At 43.0% G+C, this 17885-nt stretch overlaps 1 protein-coding gene across 2 annotated transcripts in view; it reads right to left on the bottom strand.

The window, feature by feature from the left end:
- Positions 1–13509, bottom strand: part of SEC23B (SEC23 homolog B, COPII coat complex component) — a 33293-nt gene extending 19784 nt beyond the window's left edge. Inside the window, exons 1-11 of one of the 2 annotated variants that reach the window (XM_043479519.1) lie at positions 13106–13509; positions 10923–11146; positions 9636–9693; positions 6995–7081; positions 6001–6237; positions 5767–5852; positions 4620–4764; positions 4031–4189; positions 3589–3704; positions 1517–1640; positions 428–508 (exon numbers count right to left, since the gene is read on the bottom strand). In XM_043479519.1, coding sequence (XP_043335454.1) covers positions 428–508; positions 1517–1640; positions 3589–3704; positions 4031–4189; positions 4620–4764; positions 5767–5852; positions 6001–6237; positions 6995–7081; positions 9636–9693; positions 10923–11143 — 1314 coding nt within the window. In that variant the 5' untranslated portion in view covers positions 11144–11146; positions 13106–13509. The remainder of the gene's footprint in view (positions 1–427; positions 509–1516; positions 1641–3588; positions 3705–4030; positions 4190–4619; positions 4765–5766; positions 5853–6000; positions 6238–6994; positions 7082–9635; positions 9694–10922; positions 11147–13105) is intronic. The other variant, XM_043479518.1, reaches the window with a different exon arrangement.
- Positions 13510–17885: the final 4376 nt, after the last annotated feature.

Below are 17885 nucleotides of genomic sequence, written 5' to 3'. Positions count from 1 at the left end.
ACGTCTGCAGGCACACGGTGTCACCACCACCCAGCCGACTCGAATGGTCTCTGAGAAGTGAGACAAAGGCAGCCCTTCCAACGGCAATAAGTGCATAAGTTTATCTCTGAAGGGCTGTGCTCTATGGAATGGAACGCCTGGTGGTTCTCTGGCACTACCACCCAAGCAGGAATAGCAGGTCAGGGGGACCTGGGCCTGGCTCCTCCGTGTCAGCTCTGACCCTGAGCAGGACAATGAACCTCTGCGAGCCTCAGCTTTCTCCTGACCATTTAGCTGGATGGACAGAAAGACAGAGACGACACTACCCCTCCTCCCCTCTGCATAGACAGAAGCCAACAGGTGAAACAACAAAAGGTCATCCAGCTTCAACCCATCGAAGCGGCCAAATCTGGGACAGAGGAGAGAAAGGTGATGGAGCTTTTCTTACATTTTCTGACACACATGGTCCTTTCACATTCAGAGACACACAGGGTCCGATGGCTCCCGCAACCTTCAGCTCCCTTGAGGTCTGAGACAGAATTACACAAGAGCACACAGTTAACCACTAAGAACCACCCTCTTACAAAGGACACAACTAAAACTTAGAGGAAGAAACAGCAGGGTTATCACTTCACCCAGAGAAAACCCTACCAGGATTCTAGTACACAAAAGCTGCTACACGGTTCTGCATGACTGCTGTGAACCGACCCGAACTTTAATAAAACCCTCCTTGAGAAGCAGCATATCTTTATTCCAAAGATGATGCCACATGTCCTGCTTTCTCAAAGTCGAAACAACTGTGCACACAGAGGACAGCAATTCCACCAGTAATACTACGTTCTTTCCAATGCCACGAACCTGCTATAATTAGTTACAACTGTCAATCAGCAAACATGCTGTCTTGTGTATCTTTAAATATACTTAATTCATGGACTCTGACATAATGACAAGGCCAACATACTCGGATTTTTAAATCTGAATTCATTTCAGCAAAGTCCATTCTTCATCTATTTAAATAAACCTCAAACATTTGAGGATGTTTTTTGAAGTCTAACCCAGATGATTTACTCATTATCACCAATTCACAAGTAATATTTACCATCATATTTTCTAATGGTCACTTTGAATGTTTTCTCAGTGACTCAGGATCAAGGGTATAGGTCTACAGTCTCTGTGTGGAAAATAAAAAGCCACACTCATGATGCCACCCTATTTAAGAGCACTGGTCGGTCTGCAGGCAGGTATTATGCATGAATCAGTGGTTGAGTGGGTGCTCAGCCTACCACCCATAATCTAAGGCCTGCTGTCCTAGGACAGCGCAGAACCTGCAGGGAGAGCAGACAACTCCGTGTTTCAAACACTGATAAATACACAGGTCATTCTTGAGAAGCAAAGCGACCAGGGATGGTGGGATCATTTTGCTGGGAACTTCTTCTCTTTAAGTGCCCATGTCCTGCAGGGTGAGGTTTCCCCAAGGCCAACTACTAAATAAGTAGGAACACTATTCTTCCCTTAAATCTTTAGAAATCTATTGTACCTTTACTTCCAAAGTAGCACCAAATGCCATTCGGAAATTGCCATTAAAATCTTTACTGAAAATTCTTTGGAAAGTCTGCTTGAAGAGAGAAGTGTTGAAAGAATCTCCCATCACCATGTAGCCTCTAGGAAGAAAAAAGGAAAAAGAAAATGAACCTTTAGGATGACTGAAAGCCATTCAGAGGCTTCCTGGGTATTGACAAACAATTTAGAGCAAAAAGAAAAAAGCAAGCATGTCTATAAAGGTGCTACTGACAATATACTGCTTGCTAAGGGTAACAGCCAGTTCAAGCTGTACTCAGGAAAGACATTATTTTTAAAACATGAAACAGAATTCTTTAGAACAGCGCTTGTATCTTAATCACTATGACAGTTATATAAACCTACAAGAGATGACAAATACCTCACAGAACTAGACATACACAGAGATTTTTAAAATGAGTGCATGTAAACATTGGTGAAAGCCAAGTCCAGTCCATAATGGAGTTAACTATATAGACTAAGTCAAGTTTCCAGGTTGTGACATTGCGCTGTATTTATGTAAGATGCCAGCACTGGGCTCCAAAATCAGTGCTGATGGTGACTGCAGCCATGAAATTAAAAGACGCTTCCTCCTTGGAAGGAAAGTTATGACCAACCTAAACAGCATATTAAAAAGCAGAGACATTACTTTGCCAACAAAGGTCCGTCGAGTAAAGGCTATGGCTTTTCCAGTAGTCATGTATGGATGTGAGTTGGACTATAAAGAAAGCTGAGCACTGAAGAATTGACGCTTTTGAACTGTGGAGTTGGAGAAGACTTTTAAGAGCCCCTTGGACTATAAGGAGATCCAACCAGTCCATCCTAAAGGAGATCAGTACCGAGTGTTCATTGGAAGGACTGATGTTGAAGCTGAAACTCCAATATTTTAGCCACCTGATGCAAAGAACTGACTCATTTGAAAAGACCCTGATGCTGGGAAAGATTGAAGGCAGGAGGAGAAGGGGACGACAGAGGATGAGATGGTTGGATGGCATCACTGACTCAATGGACATGGGTTTGGGTAAACTCCGGGAGTTGGTGATGGACAAGGAGGCCTGGTGTGCTGTAGTCCATGGGGTCGCAAAGAGTCAGACACAACTAAGCAACTGAGCCATTGGGAATTGCTGGATGAAAAGTACGGACAGATCTCTTTGTACTATGTTTGCAATTCCTTGTGAATCTTAATTACCTCAATTAAAAAGTTAAAACAAAAATAATACAATCATCAGCTGCATGTGCTCAGCCATACCTGGAACACGCTGAGGTTCTCAAACCCTGCACGTCAGAAACTCTTGGCAACTTTTTTTTTCTCAGCAACTTTAAATACACTGACGCCCAGGCCGCGCCCTGTGCTAATTAAATCCGACTTTAGGAACGGGACTCAAATCAAGAGTAGCTTTTAATGTTCGTGGGTGATTCTGACGTGCAGCAGCTTCAGACCAGCATTGCACGTCTGTGGATCTCACCAAAATCCCCAGAGTTTGTTAAAACTGACCGCCAGACTGGAGCCTCAGCCTCTGACTCAGGAGGTCTGGGGTGAGGCCCAAGTGTGCACATTTCTAATCAGGCCCCATGGAGCCCTGAGGCGGCTGGTTGGGCCTCATCCTGCTTTGAGGACCATGCCTCCACAATGCCAACCACCCGAGGTGAGGACTTGTGCTCTCAACCCACCCCTCACTGCACCCTCCAGGCTGTCAGGAAGCCAGGGGAGGGGCTCCTAGTTTCTCCGGCATTCAGACCTATTCCCTACCCTTCTCACAAGGAAATATTAAAGGCCACACATTCCATGCTTGCCATCTTGCCCGGGTGTCTGAACAACTCTAAGAAATGAAGTTCCTCTGAAACGACAGGTTCCTGGGAAGCCTGACCTCCTTCTGATCATAGCTTCTTTCTCTGAGAGGTGCACCACTCTCCCCAGCCCAGAAACCACAGCCCGGAGCCAAACGAATGCTCCTGTGAGCTAGCCTGGGCCCTCCCCACGGTTATACCCCTCATTTCTCTTTCCCGAGAACCACCAGTCTCACTTTACTCAGGGGCTCACTGTCCACATACCCAGTAAGATTTGGGCAACACTTCATCTCCAGGAGTCCAGTCTGATCAAGGGCACAGGCGTAAATATCAATGCAGTGACCGTTTGCAGCAGTGCGATTCGCAAGCATCTCATAGTGCTGCGGAGAAAGAAAAACCATCTTCATGGAACAGGGACATCCCCCATTAGGTATCCTCAAAGTATTTCAATATTGGAAGCTACACTTCTTTTATATGGATGTCATAAAGGAAACTGTCCTCATGTCCCCTGTTTGATCACATCCACTCTAACCAACGTCACAGAACTGGGGCAGATATTTAATGTCAGCGAGATCTGGCAGGTCATCTCAGCAAAAGCAGCCTGCCTGCCACACAGCATGGCCTGGGCAGAGCAGAGGTCGCTCCTGAGCAGCCGAAGCCCCACCCTGGGTGACTACACTTACTGCCTGTAGCCAGGAGCACCTACCTTGGTTGCCTTTTTCATGAAGCGGGCATTGTCTTTCTCAATGTCATGCCAGGAACGAATAGGAACCTTTAATTCATCTCCAACCACCATGCCAGGTCCCTGAGTGGGGGGTCCCCCAGTGAACAGCATGATCCTGGCTCCCGTGTTTGGAAAAGTGCCCTGTGACAGCGAGTGGCAGCATGTTAGAGACACACAACCAGCCCCAAGCATACTTCCCACAGAGATGCCACAAATACGCGCTCCCTCGGCTGTCATGAACTGTCGTGAACACTAAGGACACTGCAGCAAAGAGCAAACGACTCTATACACAAGCAGCTTCTCACTTCCAGCCTGAGGCTCTGGAGAGCTTTCATTAATTTACTGTGATCCCACTGCCCTAATGATCTTGTGTTTCTCAAGAAAACTTTCTATAAGTTTCAAAACACTGAGTGCTCCTTCACTGTGGACAATAATAATCACTGAAGTACGTTCTGATAAACTAACAAAGCCAGCTGACTGGGGTCACAGCTGATTTTTCAGACAAGGCCAAGGAACATACCTTCTGCCAGCAAGCTTACAAAGTTTAGCAGGGCAGTAAATTCTCAGTTACCTCCAACAGGCCAACAGCAATGGACAAGGCAACACCAGTGGATCGCAAAGGCCTCTTCCCCTGAGGAACAGGCCACGGGTCCCTCTGTAGTTCCCCAAGGAGATCAGTGAGGTTCATGTCAATCTTGTGAATGGGCTGCAGAAACCTGCGTGATTTTGAATGGAAACATCAAGTCTGATTTAATAAAGTACTCTGGTCCTCGGCCCACATGACACATAGCTACTGCTCTTCAAAACAAGTATCAGTAGAAAAAACTTGCAGTATTTTTTTCTTCAAAGTTGTCTCTAACTACAAACACAAAAAACTCAAAGCAATGTTATACAGGACAATCTCTTAAAGCCTAACATATAATAATTTGCACATGTAGTGTGGAAAGAAAATCAATTTCAAACAGGAGCAAATCAGTTTAATTAAAGTTTAAGTGGCAAAAAAAAAAAAAAATCCTAAAGACATGCCTAACAGGAACTCAGTTCATGTAAGGTTCACAAGCAGGGATCATCGATCATTCTGAAGACTCTCTCCATGTTTCTCTTAAACACTTGGAGTCATCAGGGAGAAACACCGGTTTCTTACAGAAGAGGCCGTAACCACTACCTTATGTTGGCTGACTGTTCACCCAGCCCATGGCTGTTCTAGGAGCACAGCAGGCCACGTGAACTAAGTGCCGAGTCTCAGGTTTGTCTCAGGACAGAAGCCTTTTCAGTGTCCCCAGCTTTACAAAACGGGGCGAGTTCCCTAGTGGCCTAGTGGTTAGGATTCTGGGCGTTCACTGTTGTGCCCCAGGTTCAATACCTGGTTGGGGAACTGAGGTCCCCAAAGCAGCAGTGCTGTCAAAATTTAAAAAAGAAAAAAAGGACCACAGCCACATGTCTAAGAAGAGGGGAATGACTGTGTGCAGTGCTCTCATAACCTCTATGGTGATACAACTCTAAAAGGAAAAGCATCCTGAGCAAAACTGCCCCAGGATGTATGTGTACATATATATTTATATAGATTATCTATAAATTTTAAACATACATTGATGTATTATGCTTATTATTAAACATTAAATATTGATTAGGCTTAATCTCTTTTCCCCCTTTAAAAATAAAATACAAGGCCTTCTCGCTGCGCCCCCCCCACCCCCCACCCATGGGGCCAGGCTCACCTGCTGGACACAGACGGGCGCTCCTGCGGCTGAGCCGGGCGCACGGGCTGCACAGGCATCGCAGGCTTGGTCAGGCCCAGCATGTCCTACACAAACCAAAAGGACGCATTTCTCATAACACAACAAGAGAATGGCTCCTAATTTTTTCCTTTTTCTTAATGAAACTTTTTTTTTTTTTTAATGAAACTTTAAGAACTATCCCTGCTCCTGCCTGAGGACAAGCCAGGAACTGACCTGGATCTGCTTGGCAGTAAGGTCCTTCGTCCCCCGGAAGACGTAACTCTTGGAGATCCCCTCGCAGCTGAGTTCGTGAACCTGTACCATCCTCCCAAACGTGATCAAACCCACCAGTGCGTCTGGAGGGAGGAGGCTCAGGGACATCTGCAAGGACTCCTTGAGCGCTTGGAGGTCATCTTCCTCCAGACACGTGTCCACCACATACAGGAAGATCAGAGGGGATGAGGCACCTCGCTGGATGCAGAGAAAAATGGCATAATAGTCAGTGTACAGACAGACGTGACCTGCTCTTTTTAAAACAAAACAGGTACGTATTAAACAACAACTCTTTATTTACACTTGTCAGGGATAAGACCGTCGAAACAAACCTCTCAGTTCAGTTCAGTCGCTCAGTCGTGTCCGACTCTTTGCGACCCCAAGAATCGCAGCACGCCAGGCCTCCCTGTCCATAAACTTACCTCATTAAAAGACAGGTTTTATCAAAACCAACTAGACGCAAAGACTATTTGTATCCAACAATTTATTCCCCATTTTGAATGCCAGGCCTTGCTTCAGGTCCTGCGATACATCAGCGGACCAAAAGGCCAGAGATCCCTATCTGCCTGAGGAGCTAACTTTTGGGAACAGAGAAGAGGGGCAGGATTGTGCAGGTGGGGCGGGGTGGGGGGCGGAGCTCCACCAGTAACTGGGAGGCTAGGGCAGCCTTGTTAAGAAAGTAACATTACAGATTTAAAAAAAAAAAAAAAAGTAACGTGTGAGCAAAAAGCTAGAGGGGAGGGAGGGGGCAACGCAGATACAGGGAGAGAGCTCCAGCCTGAGGAAAAGCCAGAACCAAGGCCCAGGGACACCTCTGTGCCCACACACTGAGCAGTCAAGGATCCCATGGGCCTTGCAGCTATAAATCGTCCATATGGGCAACAGACACAGAAGACAAGAGTATTTCAGAAGAAACTCAATACTTAACACTGCTCCTTAAACGCATGACAATTACCTGTATCACGTACTCAATTGTAGAAAACTGGGGCATCAATTCAGCAGGCTGGTTCACCTCAGATATGCCTGCGTAAGCTGGAGGAAACTGGAGAGAACAAGACAGAGCAATGTTTCATGAGGGCTGAAAGTTACACTATGTCTTTTATCTTCCATTTATAAAAATAGTAATAGTTTAATGACCACGTATTTATTCTGAAAGTACAAAATGTAGAACATGTTACTGAAGTACAAAAATCTATTAATACTGCCCTATCACACTGAAACATTTTTTAAAATGCGGTTTTCAGATATGTTATAACTTCTAAATGATTAAAACACACACTATTAAAACCATTTCCTAATTGTTGCCTATAAATGAACACCTGAGATTTTAGCTGTCTTATCAATTATCTATGTGGCATCTAAAGCTTTTATTTAGGTTTATTATTCTAGCTGTGATCAATAAAGTAATACATGTTCATTGTAGAGAACATGGCAAGTACAAGAAATTTCATGGACAGAGGAGCCTGGCAGGCTACAGCCCATGGGGTTACAAACGACTATGTGACTGAACAAGAAAAATCTAAGAAAAAAGAAACAACCACCCCCACACACACTCCCACCACCTGGAGGCAGCCTCTGTCAACATCTTGGTTTCCACACTTCTTAAGCACAGCTGAGATCATCTTGTATGCACAATTTTGCAACCTGCCTTTTGGTGCTTAACATAATGTCATAGATGCCTTCTATTTTCTCTGCAGACATTTTAGATTCATAGCTTGTATGTTGCTTTTCCTTTCCCCCAAGTTAAAAATTGAGGTATGATGCCATACATACCAATTTTACCATCTTTTTGAGTGTACGGTTCAGAAGTCTTAAATACACTCCTAACGTTGCACAACCATCTCCAACATCCATCCCCCAGAATTTTTCTCATCTTGTAAAACTGAAACTCTGAACCTGTTAAACAATCTCTGCTCCATCCCCATCCAGCCCCTGGCACCCACCTCTCCACTTTCTGTCTCTATGAATCTGATTACTCCAAGTACCTCATTTAAGGGGGATCATATGTTTGTCTTTTTAGGACTGGCTTATTTCACTCAGTAATATCAGTAAAGCTCAACTACATTGCAGCGTAAGTCAGAACATCCTTGCATCTTAAGGCTGATTACTATTTCACTGAATACACAAGACTTGCTTACCCATTCATCTAGCAGCGGATACTGAAGTCAGGTGAAATGTTTAGCTACTGTGAATAATACTGCTATGAATAGGAGTGTATATCTACAAGATCCTGCTCTCAGTTCTTTTGGGTATATATCCAGAGGTGGGAATACCGGATCATTTGGTAAACATCAATAATGATTAGTGACAATGAGCACCTTTTTATGTGCTTATTGGCCATCCGTCTATCATCTTTGGAGAAATTATCTCTTCAAGTCCTTTGGCCATTTCTGAACTGGGCTTCCCTATTGTTGACCATTACGAGTTCTTAAATATTCTGTATATTAATCCCTTAGACATACGATTTGCAAATACTTTCACCCACTGTATGAGCTGGCTTTTACTCTGTTGACACTGTCTTTCTGATCCATTAGAATTTCCACAATTAATAAAATTAAATGGACATCAATTCTGAGTGTAATAGGGTGTAGGAATGTTTTTAAGACTTGCATATACTTCTGAATCGCCCATGGAATTTTGAATGGTGGGACTTCCCTGGTGATCCAGTGGCCAAGACTCCATGTTCCCAATGCAGGGGACCTGGGTTTGATCCCTGGTCAGCGAACTAGATCCCACATGCTGCAACTAAAAATTCTGAATGTTGCAATGAAGAGCTCATGTGCCTCAGCTAAGACCTGGCATAGCCAAAATAAATGAATATTTTTAAAAAAAAATCTTGAATGGTACCTGCTTCTAATTCCCAAGCTTATACTCAGTTACCAACTGCAGGTTGGTCCTTTATCACTGGACTCAGTGTGCACTGAGCATGAGACTCATAATTATGATCAAATTAAAAATAAGTAGATTATTAGTATCTTAAGGTCTACTAGAACAGTATATATTATGATGAGCATAATTATTTGCTAACTGCTTTACCAAGGTATAGTTTATATACCATAAAATTTACCCATTTAAAATGCATAATTCAGTGATTTTTAGTAAATACACACAGAACTGTGCAATAATCATCACAATCCACTTTTAGAACATTTTCTTCATAGGCACAGTTCATGTCAAAGAGAAGTCTCTCATCATTTGGGAGCTCTTAGCTTAATAGCTTAAAAATGCTTAAATCAAAACAAGATAAATACTGATATTTGACCCTAAAAGTTAGAAGGGTCAGAAAATGAAAATCCAGTATCCAATTAAAATAAATTGAAGTCAAATGTAATATAAACACCTTATCTATTTTCTAGGGTAACATACTCAGTGCTTACAGAGAGTGTACTTAGAAAAACAAAGAAAGAATTCTATGTCCTCTCCAAAGCAAATGACAAAGACACAAATAAAGAAACGGAATGACCATTCAAAAGAAAAATCACGGATGTTCAACATTCAATATTCCCAGGAGAGACCCAAATTCACCTCAATTTTTTCAGCGTAGGACAACGAATGGAAACACAAGGAATACTTTTAAAATAATTATATTCACATACCTGATTTCTCTGGAAACAGAAATTACAGGCCCAAAGCTTTGCTCGATAATCAACCTGACTGTGAGAAAGATAAAGTATTACACCCAGGTACTATTTTCATTTTTAACACAGTACTAAGCGGGGGGATTTTTGTAGAAACGAACACCTCTGGCATTAATATGTCTCTGGTCAATAATGTGTTTTAAGCTAGAAAACATTTACATGTAAACTTCAAGCTCAGTTCATCTCAGAGAGATGTGTGTTCCTATGTGGGTGCATCAGTGGATGAAGGCATTGCAACACCTTCTCTGCCACTCGAGTTCTGGCTGCTGAGGACACAGAAAGGTTCCTTCAAGCAGCAACAATGAATGGCTACTAAACCCTTTTTTCTCTTTTCTGACTTCCTAGAAAATATTTAGAAGTTCATGAGCTATAAAATTTATTCGTTACTTCCTGTGGCCCTGTTATCTAAAAAGTCTTTATAATTTTCCTAACATCTTTACTGTTCGGATCTGTGAAACTACTAAATTTTAGCACTAAAAAGTACATTTTACACAGGAAAAACTCCTCAGACTTGAACCACACTTAGTTCACTTGAAGCTGGGTAGGAAGGCTTCTGGGTTGATACACTTCTTAAAACTTGTTGCTTGCCCCATGCTTTCTACATTTAGAAAATTAACATCAGGGGCTATTATTTTAAAAGAGCAGCAGCATCTTATACATGGGCACATCAAGTAAAAGCAAGGAGAATGAAGTAAAAAAAAAGTTCCACTATATAAAAATTTTATGCTTTAAAGAGTATTTAAGATACTGCTCATTTGTTTACAAATTCTTTCAGAGTGCCCACATTTAGCGATCACAGGTCACTATTCCAGGCGCAAAAAAAAAGTTACACTTAACAATAAAATCTTTTAAGAGCTCAAATTTCTTCTGCCTATTACTTCTTCCTGCTGTACGGGATCACCATACCAGGTAGGTGCGACAAAACTGTCTAAAGCATTTGGAATTTTCTGGAAAAAGCTTTAACGACACCAATAAAATCAACAGTTAAACCAAAAATAAACTGCAAACCAGAAGGGAAAAACAACTAGCAACCCTTTCCCTCCACCTCACCCCATAAGTTCTAATTCTATCTGGAGTTATCAGGCCGGGGGGATTCCCACAAGCACTCATTACCTAAGTATTTCCACTATTCACTACTCATCTCAGATCTGACATCTTGCCCAAATGAATCACTTTAACAGAATCACGTAAACATTGGAATTTATTGTAGTCATCCTTTTCACTAGTTTTTAAAAGAGTTCATACCAAAGTGGATTGAGAATGGCTTTGCAAGTCGGCCTGCTGCAGAGTACAGGTTCATACTGTACGGGAGGCAGGTCTGGACGTTCTTTCAAAGGAGTGAGAAGACAAGCCAGTGGAACAACCATTCTTGTAGCCTCAAGTCTGCTGGAAGGCCACACATTCCAACTAAATCGCACGCCATCGCGTTCTTCATTCTGCTGAATGAACTCCAGATATGTGGCCATTGTCTAAAAAAAAATACAGATAAACTCTTAATTGTATGTGAAATTCCCATTGAACTTCAAAAAAAAAGATAATCACCTAATGCAACATTCTTTAAACACTAAAGTATAAAAGAACTTGTCACTGGAGGATGCCAATGTCTCACTTCTCTCTGATCCCTAAGGGTCAGTTAACTTTACGGCTACCTTTCCTGTTCCTTTCTCAAATCCCCGTTTCTAGTACTTAAAAAAAAATAAAAGGGGCAGGAGGTTTACAATCTCGTGGTCATCTCTGAACTGCATGCAGTTGAGTAAGAGTCATTTAAAGCTCCTCAAACAGCACATTATCAATTCAGTCAAGCAGATTTCAAACCCATGTTCAAGCCCTGTTTCAGAAGCTGGCTACCTTCCTCCCTGACCCCCTTCCCTCCTGACTCTATTTGAGTAAAACATTGTATTAAAATTTACATTCCAAGTGATCTTGGTTTTGTGCCATTTTCCCTCTTGCTGTTATTAACTACAGGGGAAAGACTTAGATACTGATGCTCAAATGCTATTCACGGAGTTAACAGCCCCCAGTTCTTACCCAAAAGTACTTCTTGGGATCACTGGAATTAAAGGCCAGTGGACTACTACGCTACATACACACCTCACCAGCACCTATCTTCTCACCACAGTTGTTTATGCTCATGCTTTGAAAGATTCCAATAAAATCAGCCATTCAGATTATGTACATTTTCCACACCAAGATAATGCCAAGTCCCCTGAGTGCTCTATACATTCTGTTTACATACTAAAATCTAGGCTAACATACAGTCCAGCTATTATTAAGTAGGATTCAAGGGAACAAAAAGTTCAACAATGGGAAAAAAGGCAAATTAAGGAATCCATTATATAAGTGGCCTCTAGTGCTCACTGATGCAATGCTAAATAATGACTGTCTCCAATTACTTTAAGATGTACCATAAATAATTCAGACAAAGAGAATAATATACAGCTTATATATGTGAATGAATCGATTACTCTGCTACACACAACATAGATCATAGAAATTCCAAATGTCTGTTCCAATTAAATCAAGACATCTGTTATTTCTGGCAAAAGGGGGAAACTGAGGCACTGTATACACAAGAAACACTTCGGCAACCACCTGGGCAGCAAAAGGTAATTTATGTGGTAATGAAAGCACTCTCTGCAAGCACCTCAGCAGGCTTCATTAAGTGACCATTTTTCTTCTCAAAACATTTCATTATTAATAGGTACTATATCTCCATCCTATGTCCCCAGGCATCTACATATTAAAACCTGCACTGTCCATTTCCCACTGCCTCTCTTCCCCTCACTATTTCAAGAGCATGGATTCTTAACTCTGGGCTCACAGCCAACAAGGAACTTAACCAGGTCAATAAATCCTCAGAAATGACATGCAAAACTGTGTGCATGAGCCAACAGTGCATTTTTCTAGAGACGCGTTGATCCCTAACATCGTATTTTCAAAGGGGAAAAGTTTCAGAATGGGTTACTAGCTGAATGGGTGAATTATGAAAAAGTAAAACTGTAAAGATCCTGTATATATATCTGCCCCCCCCCCCAAAAAAAAAATCTGTACCATTCATTTCACTTTAAGGGCGTGACTTTTCAGGACACAGCTAAGGCTAAGCAAGGAGTCTGAAGACCTGGGTTCTTAGCTCCGGCTCCCTTACGAAGCGTAAATCATTTAACCTAATTCTCGAGTTCCTCAACTTTAAAATGGACGTTGGATCCTTCCGGGCCCCCCCTCCCCCGAGTCCGAGGGATCCTGCGCCAAAAGCCGGCCCGCCGCCCCAGCTGTCGGGGACCGCGCCACTTTCAACAAACCCTTGGGTCACCGATCCCCTCAGTTCCCCCGCCTGCCGGGAAAAGGCCTCGCCCCAGGAGCAACCCACCCGCCCTCAGAAGAGACTCTTGTCCCAGCCTTCGGCCTCATCACCCGTGCTGCCCCCTCACCTGGCCGGAGGAGCTCACCTGGCCGCAGCCTTCCGCAACCACAGCTGCTAAAAGCCGGGATCCGGCTCCCACCAAGTCCACCTCAGCTCTAAGCCGATTGGTCAGCACCCTTGTGCGTCACTCCACGGCGCCGCCCGCTGGCCAATCAAACATGGCCTGGGGGCAGGAGAGCGGAAGGAAGACACTCAGATAGGCTGCGCCGCCATATTGAAACAGGGCAAGTGAGACGCGCTTCGCGCCTCAAAATCACAATTCCTCAGAACACACGTTTTTCCACGTTCACCTATAAACCTTTCTGTCGCACGGAACACCGGCGCATACAGAACTGTTTTCTAGGAGCAACCAGGGCGCCTCAGGAGCTCTCCGCCGTCCAATAAGACGTCCGCTCCCTTCAGTGGGAAGTCCCCTCATCACCTTAGTTACCGGGAAGCGAGAACGATGACGTCTGGTCCCGGAAGAGGTTAGGGCGGGCTCCTCGCAGAGGAAACCGAAATTAGACGGAAGGAGGTGTCGGCACGCACGAGGGGGCGGAGCTAAGGGAGCGTGGGGTGCGTGCGCGCAGGAGTCGCGTCGGTGAACAGGTGTATAATTACGGGTGTTTTTGGTCCTGTGGGTGTTCCTGTCCTGGTTTGCGCAGGTGCATTACGGCTCTGCGGCGCCTGGCATTAGTGAACAGTTCTCCTCTATCCCTGTCATCCTTCCATGAGAAGGTGAATAATTGGGAGCTGTCGTAGTCGAGCATTTTAAGAGATTAACGAAACTCCTAACGCTATAGGACGCAACTTTCTACAACCCCCACTACCGTTTTACCCCCTCTAAGTGGCAAAACGGAGCGCGTTTGTTAATCTAATTCAGAGATTCCGCCTCTGTGTAACATACAAGAATAAGCAAAATTATATAAATTTAAAACTATTTTTAGATCATAGCAAGGTGTCCAAGAGTTAATTAGCTTAAGTTAGTTCAGTTCAGTTCGGTTCAATCGCTCAGTCGTGTCCGACTCTTTGCGACCCCATGGACTGCAGCACGCCAGGCCTCCCTGTCCATCACCAGCTCCTGGAATTTACCCAAACTAATGTCCATTGAGTCAGTGATGCCATCCAACCATCTCATCCTCTGTCATCCCTTTCTTCTCCCGCCTTCAATCTTTCCCAGCATCAGGGTCTTTTCAAATGAGTCAGTTCTTCACATCAGTTGGCCAAAGTATTGGAGTTTCAGCTTAAACATAGTCCTTCCAATGAACACTCAGGACTGATCTCCTTTAGGATGGACTGGTTGGATCTCCTTGCAGTCCAAGGGACTCTCAAGAGCCTTCTCCAATACCAAGTTAATATTAGTACAAAGTTTTAAATGACCAACGGATCATAGAAATAAGTTTCAAGTTGATGTACTGTGAAGTTACTGTTAATATGAAAATTTTTCAGGAATTCCCTCACTGTCCAATGGTTAGGACTCCCATGATCTCACTGCAGAGGTCCTGGATTCAGTCGCTAGTTGGGGAACTTAGCTTCCACAAGATATGCAAATTCTATTCCCCTACATAAGCCAATGAGAACAAAGCTCCTTTAAGAGATGTATTAATCTAATTTGTTAGAACTCTCTAAAATTAGTTGCAAGAAAAAAAGTTGAATAATGGGTCAGTTTTATCGAACAAATTTACAATTTTCATGTTTCTAAACCATTATGTAAGAGTAATGTTAGGGTTTTTTTATTAAAGTGGTGTAACTTTAGGACCTTCAAGTCAATTATTCTCTGAGCAAGGAGACACAATTAAGGTGATACACATTTGTGTTATATTTCACAGTGCAAAAATTTTACCAAGTCCAAGCTCATGCTGCTTGCCCGCACAACAGGCTAATAAATCAGGAGACCACTTGTTGGGGCAAAGAATAGAAACTATTCTGAAAGCCAGCAGACTGAGAAGACTGGTTCCCACCAGGTTGAGGAGGGGATGTGTTGATTTCTTCTTTCCTGCACCTGTTCACAGGTGGGTCTGGTCAGGATGTTTCCTGTGAACTCAAGAAAGGTATTTTAGCTTAACACGCAGGCATGGGAGGCAGAGTTCCTAATCTGGGCCGTTATGGACACTTTAAGCTTATAGACGACTTCCCTTTAGTGATTAACTTGAAGCAAAAGCAGTTGAATACAAAGTTTAAAGTAAAAGAAACAAATCCAGTATCGAGTCAGGTTTATTCGTCTCTCTTACAGAAAGACATAGCTGGTTTTTTTTAACCAAACGTTGGAAAACTATCATTTGCCAAAAATTTTCTTGAGTTATTTGAACCTGGATTCCTAGTACTAGAAATTTCTGTAAGAAGGATTTTTTTTCAATCTGTCATATTTAAAGTATTCGAAATTTATTTATTTTTGGAATTCCCTTACTTTAGGAATAGTGAATTTTAGGAATAGTTGATTTATGTGACTGTGTATTATCTTGATAAGTGTGGGAAGGAAGAAAATTTCCTCTGTTCTTCTAGGTTCTTCTAGCTGGCTGAAAAATTAAATCAATATGAGACATTAGCAGGAGAAAATGAAACAAAATTTTAATAACATGTATACATGGGAAAGACCAGGTTAACTAAGTAACTTATCAAAATGATTGAAACCCTCACCTTAAAAACCATCCTCAGTTCAGTTCAGTTCAGTTGCTCAGTCGTGTCCGACTCTGCGACCCCATGAACCGCAGCACGCCAGGCCTCCCTGTCCATCACCAACTCCTGGAGTCCACCCAAACCCATGTCCATTGAGTCTGTGATGCCATCCAACCATCTCATGCTCCGTCGTCCCCTTCTCCTCCTGCCCTCAATCTTTCCCCTCATCAGGGTCTTTTCAAATGAGTCAGCTCTTCGAATAAGGTGGCCAAAGTATTGGAGTTTCAGCTTCAACATCAGTCCTACCAATGAACACCCAGGATTGATCCCCCCCAGGATGGACTGGTTGGATCTCCTTGCAGTCCAAGGGACTCTCAAGAGTCTTCTCCAACACCACAGTTCAAAAGCATCAATTCTTCTACACTCAGCTTTCTTTATAGTCCGACTCTCACATCCATACATAACCACTGGAAAAACCATAGCCTTGACTAGATGGACCTTTGTTGGCAAAGTAATGTCTCTACTTTTTAATATGCTGTCTAGGTTGGTCATAACGTTCCTTCCAAGGAGGAAGCGTCTTTTAATTTCATGGCTGCAGTCACCATCTGCAGTGATTTTGGAGCCTAGAAAAATAAAATCAACCACTGTTTCCACTGTTTCCCCATCTATTTGCCATGAAGTGATGGGACCAGATGCCGTGATCTTAGTTTTCTGAATGTTGAGCTTTAAGCCAACTTTTTCACTCTCCTCTTTCACTTTCATCAAGAGGCTCTTTAGTTCTTCTTCACTTTCTGCCATAAGGGTGGTGTCATCTGCATATCTGAGGTAATTGATATTTCTCCCTGCAATCTTGATTCCATCTTGTGCTTCCTCCAGCCCAGCGTTTCTCATGATGTACTCTGCATATAAGTTAAATAAGCAGGGTGACAATATACAGCCTTGACGTACTCCTTTTCCTATTTGGAACCAGTTTCCATGTCCAGTTCTAACTGTTGCTTCCTGACCTGCATACAGGTTTCTCAAGAGGCAGGTCAGGTGGTCTGGTATTCCCATCTCTTCAGAATTTTCCACAGTTTATTGTGATCCACATGGTCAAAGGCTTTGGCATAGTCAATAAAGCAGAAATAGATGTATTTTTGGAACTCTCAACTAAAGACTAAAGAGGATATTGAGGGTGAGGAGTGAGTTATCAGAGGTCACACAGGAAATAAGGGCAATGTGGTTGGGCAGATTAAACTCACTGCCTTCTTCATTCATAATTTTCTAGAGATGTGGTCATCCTCTTCCTAGTACCAGGAGGGAGACAACCTACAAATGGAGATTCTTCTTACAAATATAAATGTTTCTTACAAAAGGATAATTCCTACTGGCTAAAAGTTTTTTCCAAGTATGCTATTTCTTATAAAATAACCAGCTTAAAATAATTAATACACCAAGAAACATATTTGGGGGAGGCAAATTCTATTCCCCTATGTAAGCCAATGAGAACGAAACTCCTTGAAGAAATGTAGTAAGCTAATTTGTCTCTAAAGTTAGTAAACCATTTCACTCACAACAAAAGGTGAAGACCTTTCTTTTTCAAAATATTTATTTATTTATTTCATTTTTGGTTGCACTGGGTCTTCATGCTGTGCCTGGGCTTTCTCTAGTTGCCATGAATGTGGGCTATTCTCTAGTTGTGGGGCACAGGCTTCTCTTGTTGCAGGGCACAGGCTCTAGGTGCGTGGGCTTCAGTAGTTGGGGCTGGCGCACTGGCACACAGTAGGTGTGCTGCACTGGCTCAGTTGCTCCACGCCACATGGAATCTTCTTAAGCCAGGGATTGAGCCCATGTCCCGTGCATTGGCAGGTGGGCTCTTATCCACTGAAATACCAGGGAAGTCCCAAGACCTTTCTTGGTTACAGCCATGAAGACATAGAGAGGAACAGAATGTAAAATAAAGAATGTTGTCTGCCATCCAGTTCTACAGGGATCAGTTATGAGCCACCGCAGCCTCTGACCTACAATACACCCTGAGAAGAATTCAGTACAAAACCCAGGATGAAACATTAAGTGTTTTGGATATACAGGCCCCTAGACAGGCTAATGAACACAAGTTAATGTGCATGATACACAGTTAGGCCAAACAATAGCAAAACATCAGAGTCCGGAGTAGAGTAAAGTTTATTGAAGGCCATACAAGGTAATGAGTG

Source organism: Cervus canadensis, chromosome 10 (assembly GCF_019320065.1).
Source record: "Cervus canadensis isolate Bull #8, Minnesota chromosome 10, ASM1932006v1, whole genome shotgun sequence".
NCBI lineage: Eukaryota > Metazoa > Chordata > Mammalia > Artiodactyla > Cervidae > Cervus > Cervus canadensis.
The sequence above is the reverse complement of the archived record's forward strand: the minus strand, read 5'-3'. Positions and strand labels throughout refer to the sequence as shown.